Source organism: Capra hircus, chromosome 1, assembly GCF_001704415.2.
Source record: "Capra hircus breed San Clemente chromosome 1, ASM170441v1, whole genome shotgun sequence".
Lineage (NCBI taxonomy): Eukaryota > Metazoa > Chordata > Mammalia > Artiodactyla > Bovidae > Capra > Capra hircus.
This window is the reverse complement of record NC_030808.1, coordinates 80,302,552-80,323,066: the sequence shown is the minus strand read 5'-3', so window position 1 is coordinate 80,323,066 and position 20,515 is coordinate 80,302,552. Positions and strand designations below refer to the sequence as shown.

The window sequence follows — 20,515 nt, the reverse complement described above, 5'->3', positions numbered from 1 at the left end:
CCCAGTACTTCTTTCGCGATCTGCGAAACACTTGGCTGGCGCGAAGAGTCCTTGATGCTGGAACCTGGAACCAGACCTGGCTGCTTTCTGGAGTCGCGCTTTTCTACTCAGGGTAGTAGGAAGTTTTCTATTCCTCCACAGAGCTGTGGTCAGCGACTAGCTGCTGGTAAGGTCAGCACGCTTTCATCAGTAATAATAATGAAAGTGACAGTTTACTTTTATAGAATACTATGAACTGGGCACTGATTAAAGCACCTTAACTTATCTGTCTTCCTAAGAGCACTCTAAGTACACTTGTTTTACAGATGAGGAAACTAGGGCTTAGAGAGGTGAAAGTAACACGCGACCGAGCAAAGATACAAACCCAGGCTATCTGAAGCGAGAGCGACCAGGGTGAGCTCATGTCAACCATGTTACTGCCTTTAAGAAGTGTTTTTTGGATTTCACCTAGTATAAGAACATCACTTTTTTCTCTAAACTTTCATTTTATGATTTTTGGTCATTTTTTGTTTTCTTAGTTCGTTTATGGCCTCTAGGTGTGGGAGATACAAAGGTAAAAAAGACCGTAAAATGCAATTTAGCACCTCTTGCATGTGGCCTCTCTCCCTTAGTAGGCATCTTCCTGAAAGCAGTAACCTGGTTTCCCTCTTAGCTCTGCACTGTATCTGGCATAGTGTTAGCCACTTGAATTACAGTAGTGAACAAAACATAAAGCCCTTGTTTTCTTGGAGTGTATATTTTGATAGGGAGAATGGGTGAATGCCAAATCTGAGCTGAGGCCTGAAGAATAAGAAGCCAGCACACGAAGATCACAGTCAAAGCGACCTTTACGCCCTGGCAGACTCTGTTCTAAGCTGCTGCCTTAAACAGCTGTTAAGAGAACAGTCCATATTCATGCTCTCATGAAACTGGCATTCCAGTATGTGTGTGTTAGGGCAGGGATGAAAATAATAAAACAGAGCAGTATAAGAACAGAGATTAAATAGTTGTTAATTTTGGTTGCTCGGTCAAGGAAGTCTTCTATAAAGTGGTGAATTTAAGCTGTTATCTGAGTTTAAAAAGGAGTCACCCCTGTTAGGATCTGAGGGAAGAGTGTTTCAGGCAGAAAAAAACTAGAATAAAGGCCCTACCCAGGAATGAGCTTGATGTATTCAAAAAAGATAAAGGAAACTGTTTTTGCTGGAAAACGTGGTAAGGAGTATACTAGGTGAAGGTACAGATCATGTACGTTTTTTGTTCTTTCTTTTCCCAGCTTTATTAAAAAATAATGTTTCTTACTGGCCACATGTGGCTATAGAGCACTTGAAACTTGGCTAGTGGCACACTGGAATGATGCTGAGAGTCAGGGTGCATTCATTTATACATGCCTTCCCATGTCCTGCTTCCTGATTCTGACTTCTGCCTGCCACCTGCTGTGATCACTTGATCACCATAGCTGCATTGCCAATCATGGTTCAAATATTTATCTGTGAGGTTTGCTTTTTCTATTTAAGTTCCCATAAATTTTTATTTCATTATATTTATTCTGCAGATGATCACTGGCATATTTGAACAGTATCATTCTCCCACTTCCCCAGCTCTTTATATTCTAGACTGAGAGATTTTAGATTATCATCTTAATCTGACTTTATACACATTCCTTATTTTTTGAGATGTAACAGTACAGACTTTAAGGATTGTACAGGAAGAGACTCTCACCTTTGGGATGTTACTAGATTTTAGAACTAAGATATTTTCTAGGATTAACATTATTCTGAAAATTTGGGTGACTGCTTCAATTTCTTTCGTCTCATCCTCAGTCACCCCTTCTCTTCCTGAGGATGAGATAGGTGGATAGTATGATCGATTCAATGGACATGAGTTTGAGCAAACTACTGGAGACAGTGAAGGACAGGAAAGCCTGGCCTGCTGCTTTCCATGGGGTCGCAAAGAGTCAGATACAAACATGACTGAGCAACTGAACAAATCTGTTTCTTTATATTATCAATGTTTTAACATTGACTCAGCTAGGCCAGTATTCCTCTTTAAACTTTTTAGGCACTAGTTACCCACTTAGAGAATAATTAGGTAGATGGTTTATTTAAAGTTATATATTTGTCTTTCCCTGCCTATTAATATTTTTAATGTGTATGATACCCAAGTGATATACATATATATAATTAATAAATTTTAAATCTCTTTAGACATTTCTTATGGGGCTTCCCTGGTGACTCAGTGGTAAAGAATCCACCTGCCAATACAGGAGACATGGTTTGATCCCCGGGTCAGGAAGATCCCCTGGAGAAGGAAATAGCGACCCACTCTAGTATTCTTGCCTGGAGAATCCCATGGACAGAGGAACCTGGCAGGCTACAGTCCATGGGGTGACAAAGGGTTGGACACGACTTAGTGGCTAAACAAGTAAACATTATTATATTATCTAATAGCTAGTATAAAGGCTGGGGATCTTATTGTTAAGTGCAATGGAAAGTCATTCGAGGCTTTTAAGCAGAGAAAATTATATGATCTGACACGTGTGTAAAAAATCATGGCAGGGAAAAGGGTCGAGGTGAGAAAGAGATCCTAAGATATTAGGAGTGGAGGCAGGGAGACCAGTTAGGAAGCCCTTGCCTGGTGGGAGATGATGTGACTTGGCCAAGAGGTGGTGGAGATATATAATAGTGGACAGATTCAAGAAATGGTTTAAAGGTAAAGATTCGGATAGGGGACACAGGAGAGAAATCAAGGAAGATACCTGAAGCTTTGCAGTGAACAACTAGGTGGTGATTTACTGAAATGAGCAAAGGGGTGGGTGGAAGGGGTCAGAGGGTCGTTTCTGGTTTTTTTTTTTTTTTTTTTTTGGTTCTTTTAAGTGTAATATTTATTATTCTTTGCGTGGTTACTATGTGCCAGACGCTGCGCTAGACGGCTTACAGATTAAAATTTCACAATACTATCAGTAAATGCTGTGCCTCAGTAGAAAAGAAGCTTAGGCTCAGACTTGGGACAAGGCGCATGTTCTCACCGTTAGAAGTGGTGGAAGCTGAATTCGAACCTAAGTCTGTCTGCTTCCACGGACATCAGGCCTCTTCTTTGCGAAACGAAGACCGTTTTCTCGTGAGTTTTGTTAGGAGAAGGCAAAACATGACCTAAGCGTCGCGTCCGTTGTACCGTTGACTTTCAGTCATTGTCCCCGCCCATCTCGCTCGCGTACCTCCTCCCGGGCGTCCAGCGCCTAGCTCTATATGAATGAAATTCCTAGACTTGTAACCAAGATAAAACTTCCCTCCTGCAATTGGCCAGTGCTGGAGGAAGAGCCTTGTGATTGGTAGAGAGTCCAAGGAGGCGGGCGGAGGGAAACTTCTCGTACCGTGGACGCCGGCTCTAGGACGCATCCTACATCACCAATCTTTACGTAATTTTCTCCGACTGGCAGGTGCCTGGGCCGAACGGATTCCTGCGGCGGCGCGATTCTCTGACGTTTCCCCTTCTAATTGGCCGGGAGCTGCGGCTGCAGTCCCGAAGCCTAACTGGCCGCCCGCGCCGCCTCGGAGGTGAAGTGTACTGCACTGATTGGCTGTGAGGCGCCGGCCGCGTGTGATGTCCGGAGCAGCGATTGGCTCTGGCCCGCTAGGGGCTTCTCTCGCCGGGACTCGGGACTCCCGGGAAGTGGACTGGTAGAGGAGGGGGCAAGCTAGCTGTCGCTCCTAACTAAGTCGGAGACCCGGGCGTAAGGCGGCCTCTCAGGGCCCGGTGGGCTGACGAGCCGACGCGGCGGCGGGGGCTGTAAGGAGTGCGGGGGACCGGGGCCGGCACAGAGGGACTATGGCCCCGCAGAACCTGGGCACCTTCTGCCTGTTGCTGCTGTACCTCATCGGGACCGTGATCGCCGGGTGAGGAATTGGAATCTGCGGGCACGGGGCCATTAAGTCAGTCTTGGCTGGGAAGGAGGCTGGGGAGAGAAGGGGACATTGTCCGACGAGGGGAGTGGTAGGGGGCGTTGCTGTGGTGAGGCGGTGGAGAGGAGGAGTGGGTAGTGTGGGCCAGGCTAGTGGGATGGAGAGGACGACAGTGGGTGACCCGGGAGATAGGAGCTTAGACTCAGAAGCCCTAGAGCTAGATTTGCCCAGAGAAGCGAGGGTTGGATGCAGTGACAAACGCAACGTGGGATGGGGGGCTGCTGAGTTTGGAGAAGGGGACGATACAGTGTTAAGTCTACAACGAGCCGTTGGGCTGGCATTAAAGTGGGTGGGTTGTGATACCAGGCAAAGTGAGGAAGTGGGGAGAATAGGTAGGGTAGCCATGCCGGGACTGAAAGAAATTGGAATGAAGGAGCAAGGCAGACCCTTTGAAGAGCCCTTGTACCTTTCAGTTTCGTGAGATACTGAGCCTAAGCTGTCATGCCTCATTGTCTCTCCAGGAAGCATTCTTAGGGAGCTGAGTAGTATTACAAGCAGAGGGGAGAAACATTTCACCAATAGCTAGTAGACTGGAATTCTAGCCCCACCCAACTTATAAATTATGTGACTTTGAAAGAAAACCAAAATTCCCATCTTTGACATGAGGATAATAATGTGCCACCTGTTTGAAGGAAGCAGGACCTCCTGGACTCTAGAGATTCTCCAGCCTTTAAGATCCACTGTCCTGTAGGGCCGGTGCCCACTGAATTTGATATGCCAGGCTCATATTTAGAATGTGGAAAATAGTAAATCCTTAGCTTCTGACAAATTTGTAGGTTACTCTGAAAGAAGAAAGCACTACCTAGAAGAACATGACACTTTAAGTGCTTATTATTCTCTTAAAAGTTTCCCCCCGCCCGTGTGCATATATGCTTAAACTTCGTGGTTTTTTTTCCCTTGTGAAACATCTTATATTTCTAAAATAAAAATCTTCTTCTCCTAGGTAAAACTTTATTGTATTTTTAACATGTTTTTGTTAGCACTTTTTGCACTTAAAGCAATGTGTGCTTTAAGTTGTTTGAACAAGAAGTCAGTATGCTGCTGCTGCTGCTAAGTTGCTTCAGTCGTGTCCAACTCTGTGATCCCATAGATGGCTGCCCACCAGGCTGCCCCGTCCCTGGGATTCTCCAGGCAAGAACACTGGAGTGGGTTGCCACTTCCTCCTCCAATGCATGGAGTCGCAAAGAGTCGGACACGACTGAGTGACTGAACTGACTGAATGACTGCAAAATTGATATTTTCTCTTTTTCGGCACAAAACTCCACAACTCATACATTCAAATGAATGTTATTCTCTTTTCAGGCTTCTCTTGTTTGGGCTTTGACTTAACTTCTGTGTTAACCTCTGAAGTTAATTTCAGCCACTTCATCTTTAACATTCAAAGAGTGCTACTGTTAGTCAGAACGTTTATGTGATACAATTTTTTTGGATAAAGAAAATCATCCTTTGAGATTATTTGATCTTTGGAAGCAGTCAAGTCTTTTGAAGTCGATAATAGAGGACGACAAAGAGACTCAATTTGATTATAGCGGTGTGACCATAAAATAAGAAAATGACTTTCTTGACTAAAACTAGTTATCCTAAGAATGCCACAGATACTTTGAATAATCCTAGCATTGTTCAAAAAGTACATAGCCGCTCATTATGATTGCTTCAGTGTATGAAACTCATTACAAATTCTGGTGTGGTTTTTTTTTTTAAGTCATTCTTTTTGTGTGTCACATATGTACCTTCATTTTCCTACCTCTTTGCTCAGACACAAACCTAAATGTAAAGGAAAAAATTTCACTTGTAAAAATGTTATGTACAACCCTTTAATGAAGTATCTTCTCCCTCTCCTGCATCCCCAGGCGAGACTTCTATAAGATCTTGGGGGTGCCTCGCAGTGCCTCTATAAAGGATATTAAAAAGGCCTACAGAAAACTAGCCCTGCAGCTTCATCCTGACCGGAATCCTGATGATCCACGGGCACAGGAGAAATTCCAGGATCTGGGTGCTGCTTATGAGGTGAGTCAGGAAGAAGGTAAGGTATAAACAAAACCTGCAGATACAGAAAAGACCATGTAACGCAGAGTAACACTCCCGTTTTTCAGGTCACTTTTTAAAAGAAATAGACAGTAGATAAAAGTAGTGCTCAGTGCTGTATTGTACATGTATTTTAGAAGGTGCTACTTCCTGCCCTTTTCATATCAGCATTTGTTTTATTAAGGAGAGTAGTGTTAAAAAAGATGAATGAAAGCAGATAGAATTGGTAGATTAATAGTAGACTGGAAGTTGGAGCCAGGAGCAGAAACAAAATCTAAATGAGGATTGCACATCCACCCGCCTGTGTGGACCAGGCAGATAATATGCATGGCAGGTATTAGATAAAACGGGAGAGTGGATATTCTGCCTCCATTTTAGCAATCATCAGGGAATGAAGAGGACTGTGACAAACTGAAGACTTCTTGACTCATTTCAAGGGAGCAGCTGTTATTCAACCCCAACCAGATTTTGCCATATATAGATGTAAGCACTGTGTTGCCAGATCACTTAATTTTTCTAGAGGAGTGGAATTCCTGATTTTTTTGGTAAATTTTCCTGGTTATAACATGTTGGGAACTAATTCAATTTAAATTTTTCTTTTATGTGCAGATCAAAGAAAACATAGCTATAGTTTGAATTTGCAACCTCTAATCTAGAGGTTAAAACATTTTGATGTGTATCATTTCATTTAATCTTCATTAGGACAACATAAAATATAGTAGAGCTGGGCATATTCTTATTCCCATTTTCTTTCTTTTTCATTTTTAACAACACAGAGGAATATTTACTGAATCCTAATCACCTTTTTTACTGTTTGAAAAGCCGTTTCACACAGAACCATTTTACACAACACCATGGTGAAAAAATTTTTACAAATAAGCAGCTGATAATCTTTCATGTGTATTAATTTAAGAGTTAGCTGCTTAGCATCTGTTGCAATTCACCTTTCCCCTAGAAATAGGATAAGAGATTGGTGGTTATATTTTTTTTTCAGCTTTGTTGAGATATAATTGATAAATGAAATTGTAAGATATGTAAAGTGTACGTTGTGGTGATTTGATATGTGTATACATTGTGAAAGGATTTTGCTCAGTCCCTCACATCATGTATTTCTTTTTATAGTGAGGACATTTACTTTCTGCTTTCTTCACAGCTTGCAGCTATACAATACAATGTTATCAGTTCTAGTCACCATTTATTCCCATTTTCTAAAAGGGCACAGAAAAAAATAATTTGACTCCAGCAGTCAGGGAGCTGACACTGTTTCCACTGTTTCCCCATCTATTTCCCATGAAGTGATGGGACAGGATGCCATGATCTTCCTTTTCTGAACGTTGAGCTTTAAGCCAACTTTTTCACTCTTCTTTCACTTTCATCAAGAGGCTTTTTAGCTCCTCTTCACTTTCTGCCATAAGGGTGGTGTCATCTGCATATCTGAGGTTATTGATACTTCTCTCAGCAATCTTGATTCTAGTTTGTGTTTCTTCCAGTCCAGCGTGTCAGACTTTATCTTTCTGGGCTCCAAAAGCACTGCAGATGGTGACTGCAGCCATGAAATTAAAAGATGCTTACTCCTTGGAAGGAAAGTTATGACCAACCTAGATAGCATATTCAAAAGCATTACTTTGCCGACTAAGGTCCGTCTAGTCAAGGCTATGGTTTTTCCAGTAGTCATGTGTGGATGTGAGAGTTGGACTGTGAAGAAGGCTGAGCGCCAAAGAATTGATGCTTTTGAACTGTGGTGTTGGAGAAGATTCTTGAGAGTCCCTTGGACTGCAAGGAGATCCAACCAGTCCATTCTGAAGGAGATCAGCCCTGGGATTTCTTTGGAAGGAATGATGCTAAAGCTAAAACTCCAGTACTTTGGCCACCTGATGTGAGGAGTTGACTCATTGGAAAAGACTCTGATGCTGGGAGGGATTGGGAGCAGGAGGAGAAGGGGATGACAGAGGGATGAGATGGCTGGATGGCATCGCTGACTTGATGGACTTGAATCTGAGTGAACTCCAGGAGTTGGTGATGGACAGGGAGGCCTGGCGTGCTGCGATTTATGGGGTCGCAAAGAGTCGGACACGACTGAGTGAACTGAACTGAACTGAACTGAACTAAGTCAGGGAGCTACAGCTTCTGAATTCAGATTAAATCCCTATATAGTGAGAAGATTGGAAACAAGTCTGGAAAATATTTTAGTGGAAGAAACCACAAAGAGGGGATTCCAAGGCCGCCTGGGTTAAAGAAGTGAATGAAGTAAAAGTGATTTATATGCACATGAAATTTAAAATTAATGGGGTTTCCCTTTCTTCTCGCAACACCTATAGGACCAAAATTCCTAACCTTAGGCTCCCAAATAAACTTGAGAGGGTTGGTGGACCCTCTTAAATTACTGTATGTAACATTTTGTTTCTTGTTAATGTGGATTCCATGTTTTGCACTTTATTTACCATGAATACTCCCATTACTTGATAGAAACCCAATAATCAAAACTATTTTCTGGGAGAACTGTTGCTAAGAATTTTCCATGCTCTGTATAGATTCTCCATGTTGTTTCACCATGACCTAGGCAGGCTATACATGCATCATTCAATGAGATTGCATTTTAACTCAGAACCTTTCTAGTCCCCAGTTCAAATTTTCTTTCTTCTTTGTGTCATTCACTTGATTGCCTGTCTTTGGTCCTTGGATAAATCAGTGTCCACAAATCAAAATCTCACTAAAGTTGAAGGGTCTATTGTGAATACATCTGTCTTCTCTACTGAGCTGAGATTACTGCAGGTAATTAGTTGAGACTGGTTGATTGGCCAGTCAACTAAGAAATTCCTCTCTTTCTCTTAAAAATAAAAGTTTCCAAGACTGGAATAAAACTGCATTCTTTAGACAGAAGAGAAGTGAGGAGTAAGTGAATGATAATAGATAACTTTAAGGGTAGTTTTGGATGAGTTATTACAGAAGCCTCCTATGTCCAAAAAGAAGCTGACTTAAAAATAGTCTTTGTTTGGGGGGGGTTTGAAATGGAATTTCTTATGGATCCAATGTGGAATAAATTTCTTTGCCAAGACAAGAACAGAGAAGTGGACTTGAAAGTGAAAATATTGAAAATCCCGATAACATAATAATGAGGGTTTTTCTGTTTTGTTTTTTAAGTTAACTCTGCCCATTTCTATTTCCCCAAAGTAGCTTTTTTTTTTTTTAAGGATATTTACCAAACCCTTTATTTTTCACCTGCTCTATCGTAGTGGCTTTAGTTGAGTACTCTAGTCACTTCTAGTCTAACTCATTTCTCTTTGATTTTAAGAATGCTCACTTTCTTATATACTGACTTTCTTCTTATCCTTCTGAATGTATCTTAAATGTTAATAGGTTTTTTTTTTACTGTGGCTCCTTACACATCATTCAGGCCCTGAGCCAAAAATGTGTCCTATTTACATATGCCAATCAGATCTTCCCTTTCTTTTGCTGAGTCAACAAGCCCCATATATTTCCAACCTTTTTTTTTCCTGAGCCAACACAAGTATGAGTTTCGAATAACTTTTTCCTTCAGTCTGCTGTCTAAATAGAAATGTAAGAATACCAAAGAGCATAAAGTTGTTTAATTTTCAGTTATGTTGTTGTTTAGTTGCCAAGTTCTGTCAGTCTCTTTGCGATGCCATGGGACTGTAGCTCGCCAGGCTCCTCTGCCCATGGAATTCTCCAGACAGGAATTCTGGAGAAGGTTGCCATTTCCTTCTCCAGGGGGTCTTCCCAACCCAGGGATCAAACCTGCATCTCCTGCTTAGCAGGCAGATTCTTTACCACTGAGCCACCTGGGAAGCCCCTTCAAAGTGCATATATTTCAGAATGCTGTCAGTAAATGGGAAGCTTTTTTTTGAAGGCAAATTTTGAATAACGCTGAGGCTTATTTTGTTTTACATTCTTTATTCTAGATATGAAATGGTCCCAATGAGAAAGCATATACTTATGACTGAGCATCTAGTTTTCTAAAACCATTAAAACTTTAGAAAGTCTTTTTTCAAGTTGTGAAATTGAGCTTGAGCATCCTTTGTAGAAGCAGTATCCCTTTTCACTCTTTGCAATTCAGACTCAGGACATTATGAGCTGTATGTGCCAGACAGCACTCTTCCACAAATGGATTTCTACATATATCAAAAGAATGAAAGGGGAATATGAAAATATTGCAGTGTAGACCTTTCTGGAGACCTGTCATTTGATTCTCTCAACTTGCCAATCTCTTAATTTGTGTGGGGTAGTGTCGGGTAGAGCTTATGGTATAGGAATTCATCTCACTCTTTCCTGTTACGCCCTCACATTCATAGCCATGTCGCTAATCTTGTTAGTGCTAATCTGCATGATGTTTATGCAGCTCCGTGAGTTCTGATCAATTTAAATTAAAAACATGAGTTGAGCATTGTGAAGTTACAAAGTGAACGCGGATTGCCGGGAGCCAGTGTGAGGAATCCCGCCCGTGACAAGGTCATGAGGAAGGAAGCTGACATACGCAAGGCGTGCTCAGACTTCAGGGACCCCTCTGGAAATTCCTAAGCATGTACCCCAACAAAAATCTGCCAGCTTTTGTGCTCTGCTTTTCCACTCTTCTGACATTTTCTGGAAAAAGTCAATTCAGGGCTTTAGTCTTCTGCATTTGAAAGAGTGTTTCAATCCAAAAACCCTCTGATGGCTTTCTAGCCTGCCTGCAGGACTCATATAGCTGCACATGTGATTGTTTGAGGCCTCCTGACCGCAGGAGGCACAGGAAGCTTAAAACATCCTAGGAATGTAGGAGCTTCCGAGGAGTCAATCTTTAGAATAAGACTGATTAAAAGTTTCATTTTTTGGGTCAATGCTTGCTGCCAAATTTTCATATCCTTTATTTTTAGATATAGTTGGTATATAGAAAAACAAGTAGTAGACCTGGTATTAGCAACATTAGATCTTTGAGTTAAGCACCTTCTTTGTTATAACCCACTGCACCTTTGTTCTATAGAGATGTAACTTTAGCGCTTTAAGGAGATGTAGATTAAAGAAAAACACTTCAGGGGAAACAAAATTTTAAATCATAAATGTGAATGCACCTTACCAGACCATTTTCCATAATCGTTTCCTCCACTGGCTTTTGCCCCCAGGTTCTGTCGGATAGTGAGAAACGGAAACAGTATGATACATATGGTGAAGAGGGCTTGAAAGATGGCCATCAGAGCTCCCATGGAGACATTTTTTCACAGTAAGTAATTTATCCATCTGCAAAGTATTAGTGTCTGAGAGTGGATCACTTAGTGATTATTAAAGAATTATCCTTGCTCCCTTGCTCAGAATCTTTTGATGAAAAATACAACTCAACTGATCCTTGACCAGCAGGTCATTCATCATCCTTTGTATGGGAATATACCTCTCTATTTTCACAAAGCTCCAGCAAAGATGGGTAGTACTTGTAGGGATGTCCTTCTAGCCAACCATATCACTTGAATCAATTCCCACTCTGTTGGGGGTGATATATGTTGGAAACCAGTTCATTTTGTCTCCTCGCTGTCTTCAAATCTGCAAACCACTTACTGAGCAAGGTGATTCTTGTAAGAGAGAGAAATTCCTGCTCCTTTACCCAGAGCTGCCTCTTCATCCTGGCAGCAAGAAAGGGATGATTGTGATCATCAGCATTGGTGGAAGGAGTCAGGGCAGAGAACTCTCCGTCTCTTGCTGCTCCCGGCTTTCTGAGAATGCTGAGTGGCTGGATGATAAACACCTTACCTTCCCACTCTCTGAGGCCCACTTTATTGAACATTTGAATTTTCATGTGCTCTGATGATGCATAAATAGGTGGTCTTGATTGGGGGTTTTGAGTCAAATTATAAATAAAAAGATATTTGAATATGCATTTCTGTGGGGGGAGGATGCAGTGCTTTCTTCAGATTCTTAAAGAGTTTTGTGAACTCAAAAAAAGTAAGAATCACAGTTGCTATGTTTAGTGTTTGGGGGTGACGGTAGATTTTCAGGACCTGTGAAGATGTGTGAGTAATACGGTTAGGAAATCCTGCTCTTCCCCAGGATTGATTTGGCTGCTTTAGCCTACCAGGGAAGTGTTCTGTTCAAACCTCTTGGCAGTTAGAAGTGATACCCAGAGATGCCAGAAAGAGAAAAGGCTCTGCCCATGCCCCTCCTGCACCAAAATCCTCCCCCTCTGCTTTTATTCAAGATTCAGGGAGTCTGTTCACCGAGACTGGGGGATTTTTTGTCTTTTTTTTTCTGGAGGGAGGAGTTGAGGGGTTGTATAGTTGTCATCACTATGCTAGCATCTGAGACTTCTTAACCAAAATTTAAGACTAAAATTAGAACTCCTATGGAGTTAAAGGTCACTGTTTATATTAATCTTAAAGTGATGCTTCTGTTATTTAACACAAATTAATTTTGATCATATGAGACCAGAACTTCCTTTTCTGTCAGGTCCAGAGTTTTACTGAGGCTGATGCTTTTTTAGTTTAATTATGTATCCAAGATTTTTGTACAAAGCAGTAGCTTCTTTCACCAAAGTTCGTATCTAAAAAGCATATAAAGGTGAACACTACAAGAGTCCAAAATTACCGTTGGTGTCAGCAATACATGGGCTTATATATACTATACCCTTTCTCAACATCTCCATTATATTCTGATATTTGTCAGTATTAAAGAGATTATTTTTTCATTGATTTATAATTCATTGGCATACTTTGTACACTGTATTGTATATCTAGACAATATTAAAAAGTAGTTTTTTTGTGTTGGGGCAATATATGTGTGCTGTATATTTATACTATAAATACTATATAAGTTATATATGATGTTATTACTTCAGTGTATTAAAAATGTCTTTCAGTTTTGCTCATTGGTAGGTCACAATATTTTATCAGTGTGAAGAAAACTAAAATTGTAAGAGGTGAATTCTGATTTCTTTTCCTGATGATTTTACACTTACCAACAGCTTCTTTGGAGATTTTGGTTTCATGTTTGGAGGAACCCCTCGTCAGCAAGACAGAAATATTCCAAGAGGAAGTGATATTATTGTAGATCTAGAAGTCACTTTGGAAGAAGTGTATGCAGGAAATTTTGTAGAAGTAAGTCCAAATTTTGCACCTATTCATATTAACTCTAGAATGTGTTCTTATGACTAAAACTAAGAGGTTTCTGGGTACCTTCTCTGTCTTTTAGGAAGGGGGCAGTGCATAGAATTGAATGAATCATAATCCATGATTATGTTCCATGGACTAATGATTAGTTCATGATACGCTGTAATTGTTTCATGAACTCATCTCTCAGCCCAAGAACTTAATAAAACAATAAACCAGGACTTATGTCTACCTACATGCTACTTCCCTATTCCATCCCCCCACCTCCCTTCCAAGGTGACTACGTCATATCCTGAGTTTCATCTCTGTTGCCACTCTTTATTTGTTCTATTATATGTGTATGTATACCTGAATAGTATTTCGTTCACTCACATTGTTTCTGACTTTTTGAAAACAACATCAGACTACATTATCTTCTGAGACTTGCCTCTTTTAACTTACTCTTAATAAATTGTCAGGATTCACCCATGTTGTTGCTTACAGCTATAATTCTATTGAATAGAATTTCACTGTGACCACATTGGATCAATAGGCACGTAGGTTGTTCCCAGTTTTTTTCCAGTTCCAAACAGTGCTATTAGGAAGCCTTATACCTATATTCAGGTACAGAGATTAATTTCCCATGTTCCCTTGCAGGCCTGTTGTCTGTAGTCATTGGCTATACATAATGTACACATCACTTTCTTATAGTTAGCAAATTCCTTGTTAATCTAATTATTGTAAAGAATGTATGTGACCTTGCTATTTAAATGCCCCCATGGTCGATTCTTTTTAAGAAAAATAATTACTCTAAAAGAGCATAGTGGTTAGAAGTACAGACTTTGGAGCTAGACTTGCCTGATTTAGAGTCCTGGCTCTGCCATACATTGGTTGTGTGACCTTGGTCATATTACTGAGCCTTTCTGTGCTTTCATTCCATTCTCTGTAAAATGGAGATGATAGCGGCATATGTCATAAAGATTTCGTAAATACATGTGATTAGGGCCTTGCTTGGTACATATTAAGTGCCATAACTGTTAGCTCTAATTACTTTTATTGTTTATTCTGTTGAACTGGGCTTCATACGTTAGTAGGCTTTGAGGGATTTTTCTCCAAGCATTCGCCTCATTCAGCTGCATAGGCATGCATTTCTTCATATATTTTATTATATATGAAGGATATAATATGTATATCCTTTGATTTGGAGGGATCAGAATATTTGATTGCAGTCAGCTACAAGGAGATGCTCATTGTGTCTCTTCTTACAGGCTGAGTATCTAGATTGAGGCAGCATTGGAAAACACTGCCAGATTGAATTGCCTGAAACAAGGAAGTGTTTTCATGAGGTTAATCATGGCTAATCTTGGAGTGGGAGCCACATGCCAGCTTTTGAAGGCTGTGGTTGTTCTTCAGGGCTCCTGCTTTACACAGCTCAAATTTCTCAAGAAATAGTAATTCTGTGGACTATGTTAACTCAGTAGTATTTCTTTGTGGCTTAGAAAAAGTGATCCTATGCACACTATCTTCTAGTTCTCTTTCTTACCCTCCTCTTTCTCCTCCAGCTTTAGAATTTGAGTCCTTTAAAGATCCATTTACTACAGTCCTGTGTGGGGGCTGACTTGTAACTCCTCCAGGACTTCCCTCAGCTGTGGGTCTCCCTGAAGGATGGCTTGGGAGAGAAGGGAAGGTTCCAGCCCAGATCCGGCGAGGAAACTGAAATCTGGGGGATGCAAAGAGAAGCTTATGCTGTGTGTGCACTTCCTAGGTGGTTAGAAACAAACCCGTGGCGAGGCAGGCCCCTGGCAAACGGAAGTGCAACTGCAGGCAGGAGATGCGGACCACCCAGCTGGGCCCCGGGCGCTTCCAGATGACCCAGGAGGTGGTCTGCGATGAGTGCCCGAATGTCAAGTGAGTAGAAGCACCTTGTTCGCTCTCCCAAGGGACACTTTAATCATCTCATTGATTTAATAAAATGCCAGTGGTCCATACCTAGATTTTTTTTCCTTCCCTCTCTTCCTCATGTCCTGCCAGAGGACAGAGCAAAGAAATTTACATATTTGTTTCTTCTTAAAGTATCTCTTCTGAATGTCTTCTTTTATGTCCATAAACGAATCAGCTTTATTTCTGAATATTCTTAAAGTTGTTGATATTCCATTTTTTTCTACTTGGAATATTTAGAGCAATCTTATATGTCTAGCTAAATTTCAGATTAGAGACATATTGTTTGCTGATTATATTGTGAACACAACTATTTATTGAACCTTCAATTGTATATATTAAATTTAGTTCATTTATTTGTGGGATCAGGGGGAAAAATCAGGTAGGATAAACTCACCTGTTAGATTTTCTGATAAACATGACACTGTCCTTTCAGGCGGACACTGATGTAAGTGTAAGTGCTTTTCTCTGTTACTGATCCTCATGCTAAAGCAGCCAGCCAACTGTAGGCCCTTTTGGAGTCAGTGGTTGCGTGATTACGTGATTCATAGAAGTTTTGCCCTGGCATTTGGCAGGTGGAAGGTGTGAATGGATATCAGGTGGCTTTGTCATCTAGAGATATAGCCTGGTCTTCCAAGAAACAGTAGATTGAGTAGATAAAACTTGAATTATCGGTGTCTGGGATTTGGTTTATATTTTCATTTGTTTTTCCTTTTAAATTCTCTTTGCCTCAGACTAGTGAATGAAGAACGAACACTGGAGGTAGAAATTGAACCTGGGGTGAGAGACGGCATGGAGTACCCCTTTATTGGAGAAGGTGAAATATTGACATTGATGTTTTATTATCATAACTTTCTGTTCTCTGATTGCTTATAAATACCTCCCACCTCACCCCATACTTCATGGCCACGTAATAAATGCATGCATCATTTCCAACACACTTCCATTGTTTTTTAGGATACAGGAAGCTTTTTGTGACCATCTTTAAGCTGTAGCATTACTGTTTATCCTTTGAATACGATGGCCAAAAGTTACTGTCTAGTAGCCTAAGTTGGGCTTCCCAGGTGGTGCTAGTGATAAAGAACCTGCTTGCCACTGCAGGAGGCATAAGAGACGTGGGTTTGATCCCTAGATCAGGAAGATCCCCTGGAGGAAGGCATAGCAACCCACTTCAGTATTCTTGCCTGGAGAATCCCATGGACAGAAGAGCTTGGAGGGCTATGGTCCATGGGGTCACAAAGAATCAGACACGACTGAGTGACTTAACATGCACACACAGCCTAAATTATATCAAAGTTTAAGATGTTCAGAACGTAATGGATTAATTTGAACTCCCCAATAAAAGAAGAGACGTAACTCTAATTGGCATTAATAAGATGCTCTCAGACCTCATTTTGGGGTTAAATTTAAAACTCTAAAGAAAAAATAGCTTTAAAATATAAGGTTCATATATATGGAATTTAGAAAGATGGCAATGATGACCCTGTATGCAAGACAGCAAAAAAGACACAGATGTGTATAACGGACTTTTGGACTCAGAGGGAGAGGGAGAGGGTGGGATGATTTGGGAGAATGGCATTCTAACATGTATACTATCATGTAAGAATCGAATCGCCAGTCTATGTCTGACGCAGGATACAGCATGCTTGGGGCTGGTGCACGGGGATGACCCAGAGAGATGTTATGGGGAGGGAGGTGGGAGGGGGGTTCATGTTTGGGAACGCATGTAAGAATTAAAGATTTTAAAATTAAAAAAATTGAAAAATAAAATAAATATAAGGTTCAGAAATCAGTGAATCATTCTTTGTTTAGGAAATAGGTCAACTTATTTACTGCTGTGCCTGAGGCACAGGTGAGCCTCACTAATAATCTAAAATTTGATATAACCAGGTAGGGAGACTGTGCTCACAGATAGGCTTAACAGTCAAAGCCCAAGTTAGTGGCTTTAAAAACTTTTTTCAGCTACCAAACAGATTTGCAGTGTTCTGCTTACAGTGTGTGGTAATCTCTTCTGAGTAGGTGAGCCTCACGTGGATGGAGAGCCAGGAGACCTGCGGTTCCGAATCAAAGTTGTCAAGTAAGTCATCGCAGTTTGGAAGCCTTCTTTGGATTAGAGCCCCTTATTGAGCTTAAATATTTATTTACTCAGGACTTAAGATTCTAAACGATGTTGGTTGGAGAGCGTTGATAAGACAAGTAAGGAGCTGTGAAAGAGAAGCAGATGAGGAGGTCAGAGATATTAACTGAGGAAATGCGCCCCATGCAATAATGGGAGACTTTTCCATAGACAGGACCTACTGTGACGTCATCTGCAGCTGCTGGGCAGCTTCCCTGGTTGCCTCTCTTCAACATGCAGTGCTCCTTACATAAGAATTTTGCCTGGAAGTCGGGCTTTCTTGTTTACCACTTTGGAGACCAGTGATGCCTCTGCTTCTAAGGATTCACTGAAACAGGATTCCCACCCAAATATGGAGAAATGGGCCCCCAGTGCCAAAGACTTTTCTCTCTCATAGCACTCCTTAATCTCTGATCTTTCCCCAGTGTTCTTCATCTGCCTTGTCTTTCTGATCACTTCCCGGGAAACTGGGATATGTTCTGTTTCCTGAATGAACCTAGTCCCTTCTCAAGTCCATATCTTTGCCAGAATTCCCTCTTGTCCTGTCCCCAGCCTCCCATGCACCCTCCTTATCTACAGCTTCAGAGCTGACCGGGCCTTATAAACCCAGCTCTGGGATCCCCACCGATCTCTGATGCCCTTCTCCCCCAACTCCATGGCCAGAAGTCCTCTTTTTTCCGTAATCTGATTACTTGTATTTTAATTAGATGCTTTTGCTGATCACAAGCTCCTGAAGATGAGGGCTTAATAAATCCTACTAACTTCATAGTCTCTATTAATACTATACACAAAGGAGTGTCTTAAGAGATGCTTATTGTTTGAAAGAGTGGCATCCATCCTTTTCCATGACTTTTCTAAAAACTTTTTGAACTCTTCCAAAAAAAGACTTTGGAAGTTACTGATCTTTACCTTGTTCTCTTCCAGGCACTCCATATTTGAAAGGCGAGGAGATGACTTATACACAAATGTGACAATCTCCCTCGTAGAGTCTCTGGTGGGCTTTGATATGGACATTACTCACTTAGATGGTCACAAGGTAAGCAAACTAGTTCTTTTAAAAGTCCTGTCCTTTTAAAGCCTTCCTGTGGCTGATGCTGAGGTTACTTCGGTCCTTTGGAGCCACGGAGACATGATTTGCTTGCCCCTTCATCCTGGTGCTCTGCTGAGCTGTGACATGAGCTCTGGGTATCAGTGCTCACTGGAAGCTGTGTTGTGTTCCGAGAGTACAGTCCTTCTCTAGCATCCCCTTCTGCTTTCCAGGTACATATTTCCCGGGATAAGATCACCAGACCCGGAGCCAAGCTATGGAAGAAAGGGGAAGGGCTCCCCAACTTTGACAACAACAACATCAAGGGCTCTTTGATAATCACTTTCGATGTGGATTTTCCAAAAGAACAGTTGTCAGAGGAAGCAAGAGAAGGTGAGGGTATAATGTTTATTGTTCAGGGAAAGATGAGTTCTGCTTTAGAAGGATCAGAGGCTTGCAGGGTGAAGGCTACAATGGTTGCTAGAGAAGAGGGCCCAGGTGGTGGGTCGTAAGTAAAAAGGAAAAGGTAAAGGAGAAAGGAAAGAGGTCAAAAGTGGAAAGAGGACAGAGAAGAAGGGATGGAAGACAGCTGAAGAGCTTTCTGTCCATTCCAACTGCCTCTTCTCATGGAATTTTGTGGGGTGTGTGTGTTGTATGTCTGCCTGAGACACAAAGACAAGGGATTCCCTTGGATGTGCGTGTATGGGTATCCACACGTGATGAAGTTGGACATGGGTGGTTACTTGTTTAATTCAGATCCATGCTTGTCCTAGGGCCTTTTGTGGAGCCTTCCTGTGAGACATGCTCTTTAAGCTACATTTTTGTTAATGGAGTCTTTTGTTCATTCTTTCTCCAGGTATCAAACAGCTGCTGAAACAAGGATCAGTGCAGAAGGTTTACAATGGACTGCAAGGATATTAAGAATGAATAAAATTGGACTTTGTTTTAAAATAAGTGAATCAGCGATATTTATTATCTGCAGGGGTTTTTTTTGTGTGTGTGTATTTTTGTTTTCATTTTCAATATGCAAGTTTGATTTAATTTTTTTTCTTCTAATGATCGTCATGAAATGAGTAAGCGGGCTTAAGAATTTGTCCATTTGTGTTGAGAAAAGAATGACCAGCAAAAGGTTTAACAATACCTCTCCCTTTGGGATTTATGTCTGGTGCTGCCGCCCGAGTTTCAAGAATTAAAGCTGCAAGAGGACTCCAGAAGCAAAAAGACACTATACAAAGGGTTGGAGTTAATGGTTAGCTGTTTCATTTGAAATGCCAACTGGAGAAGTCTGTTTTTAAATACACTCTTTTGTTAATTTTTTTCTTGACTCCTGTTTCTTGTTGGTTTAGCTCCCCTGTTGTCTCTCCCATCTCCATCTGTTTTCCTTGCCGTTTTTCCTTAATCAGCCTCATTTCCCTCCCTGGGACCTGTGTGCTAGTTGGATTTTCCTCCCATGAAGCAAGATGAACGCACAACCCTGTGAGAGAGTGGTGAAGTCCCCATACCCAGTTAAACACACATGGCACTTTCTAGAGAGGAGCCTGACGAAATTAGAGATGAGAGTGGGTGAAACATGCCCCTAATTATCCTTGAGAAAGTATATTCCTTCTCATTTTAATTAGGGAATAGTAAAATCTGACATGGGAACTTTACTGTTTAGAAAGCACTTTTCATGTGTCCAATCTCAGTTGACATGTTTAACAAGTCTTTGGCTTGTGCTGGGAACTAGGATTGTTGTTGCCCCTAGAAAATGAAATTTAAAGTACTAGAGTAACAAATTTACATTTCCTTCTGTCAGTGGCACCTAATTCGGGTGGTATTTGACCTCAATATATGTGAATTTGGAACCTCTTCCTTTTTCTTCATTACGTGGTCAGATCACACTCTTCTCTACTTTAGCTAGCGAATGTTTCAATGTTGTTGAACAACTGTTGCAGAGGGTTTATGGAGTGGCCGTCTAGCCATCAGTATGGTTCCAGCAACATTCCTGTCTATGTCTGTATAACAGCCAAAGCTGCTGTTGCCTTTTCATTTATTTTGCCCTGTTTTATAAAAATTAAGGGAAGAGGGAAAGAAATTTCATCCATTTAGAACAGTTAACAAGCACATCATTTAACCTTGATCAGACACAGTTTGGATTTGAGTGATCCAACTGTGCATTTACTTGTAAAGAGAAAGAAAATCGAGGAATATTTAAAATGCTAAAAAATCTTAGTAAATGCACCACACAGATACATATGTATGTTTCATGGACTTTCTGTACGTTTAATATTCATATGTACTAAGATTCTATAGTTAATTTCTGAGGAAGAATTATCAACATTTATCTTCTATATCTTAGCCCAGGAGAGCTCTTGATCATGATTTTCACCTATTGATTTTTTTCCAAGATTTTCGCAAGAATCAG

At 41.0% G+C, this 20,515-nt stretch overlaps 2 protein-coding genes across 3 annotated transcripts in view; one reads left to right on the top strand and one right to left on the bottom strand.

Annotated features, from left to right (window-relative positions):
- Positions 1-3,281, bottom strand: part of TBCCD1 (TBCC domain containing 1) — a 28,200-nt gene extending 24,919 nt beyond the window's left edge. The window contains exon 1 of the mRNA XM_013963912.2: positions 3,005-3,281. The gene's annotated coding sequence lies outside the window, so the exon portion shown is untranslated. The remainder of the gene's footprint in view (positions 1-3,004) is intronic.
- Positions 9-19,428, top strand: DNAJB11 (DnaJ heat shock protein family (Hsp40) member B11). 2 transcript variants are annotated; one of them, XM_005675162.2, is made up of 11 exons: positions 9-166; positions 3,416-3,872; positions 5,789-5,945; positions 11,081-11,178; positions 12,907-13,039; positions 14,796-14,938; positions 15,703-15,785; positions 16,988-17,045; positions 18,009-18,120; positions 18,345-18,504; positions 18,968-19,428. In XM_005675162.2, exons 2-11 carry the CDS (start codon positions 3,805-3,807, stop codon positions 19,030-19,032), a joined length of 1,077 nt encoding a protein of 358 aa, XP_005675219.1. In that variant the 5' UTR covers positions 9-166; positions 3,416-3,804; the 3' UTR covers positions 19,033-19,428. The 2 variants fall into 2 exon arrangements, with proteins under 2 accessions (XP_005675219.1, XP_017902400.1); XM_018046911.1 differs by having other exon boundaries at positions 39-171.

Bases quoted from the DNA above. Each gene is read 5' to 3' on its own strand.
- DNAJB11 (XM_005675162.2), top strand. From the start codon at position 3,805: ATGGCCCCGCAGAACCTGGGCACCTTCTGCCTGTTGCTGCTGTACCTC. The intron at 11,179-12,906 runs GTAAGTAATTTA...ACTTACCAACAG, and splicing joins CATGGAGACATTTTTTCACA to CTTCTTTGGAGATTTTGGTT. The intron at 13,040-14,795 runs GTAAGTCCAAAT...TGCACTTCCTAG, and splicing joins ATGCAGGAAATTTTGTAGAA to GTGGTTAGAAACAAACCCGT.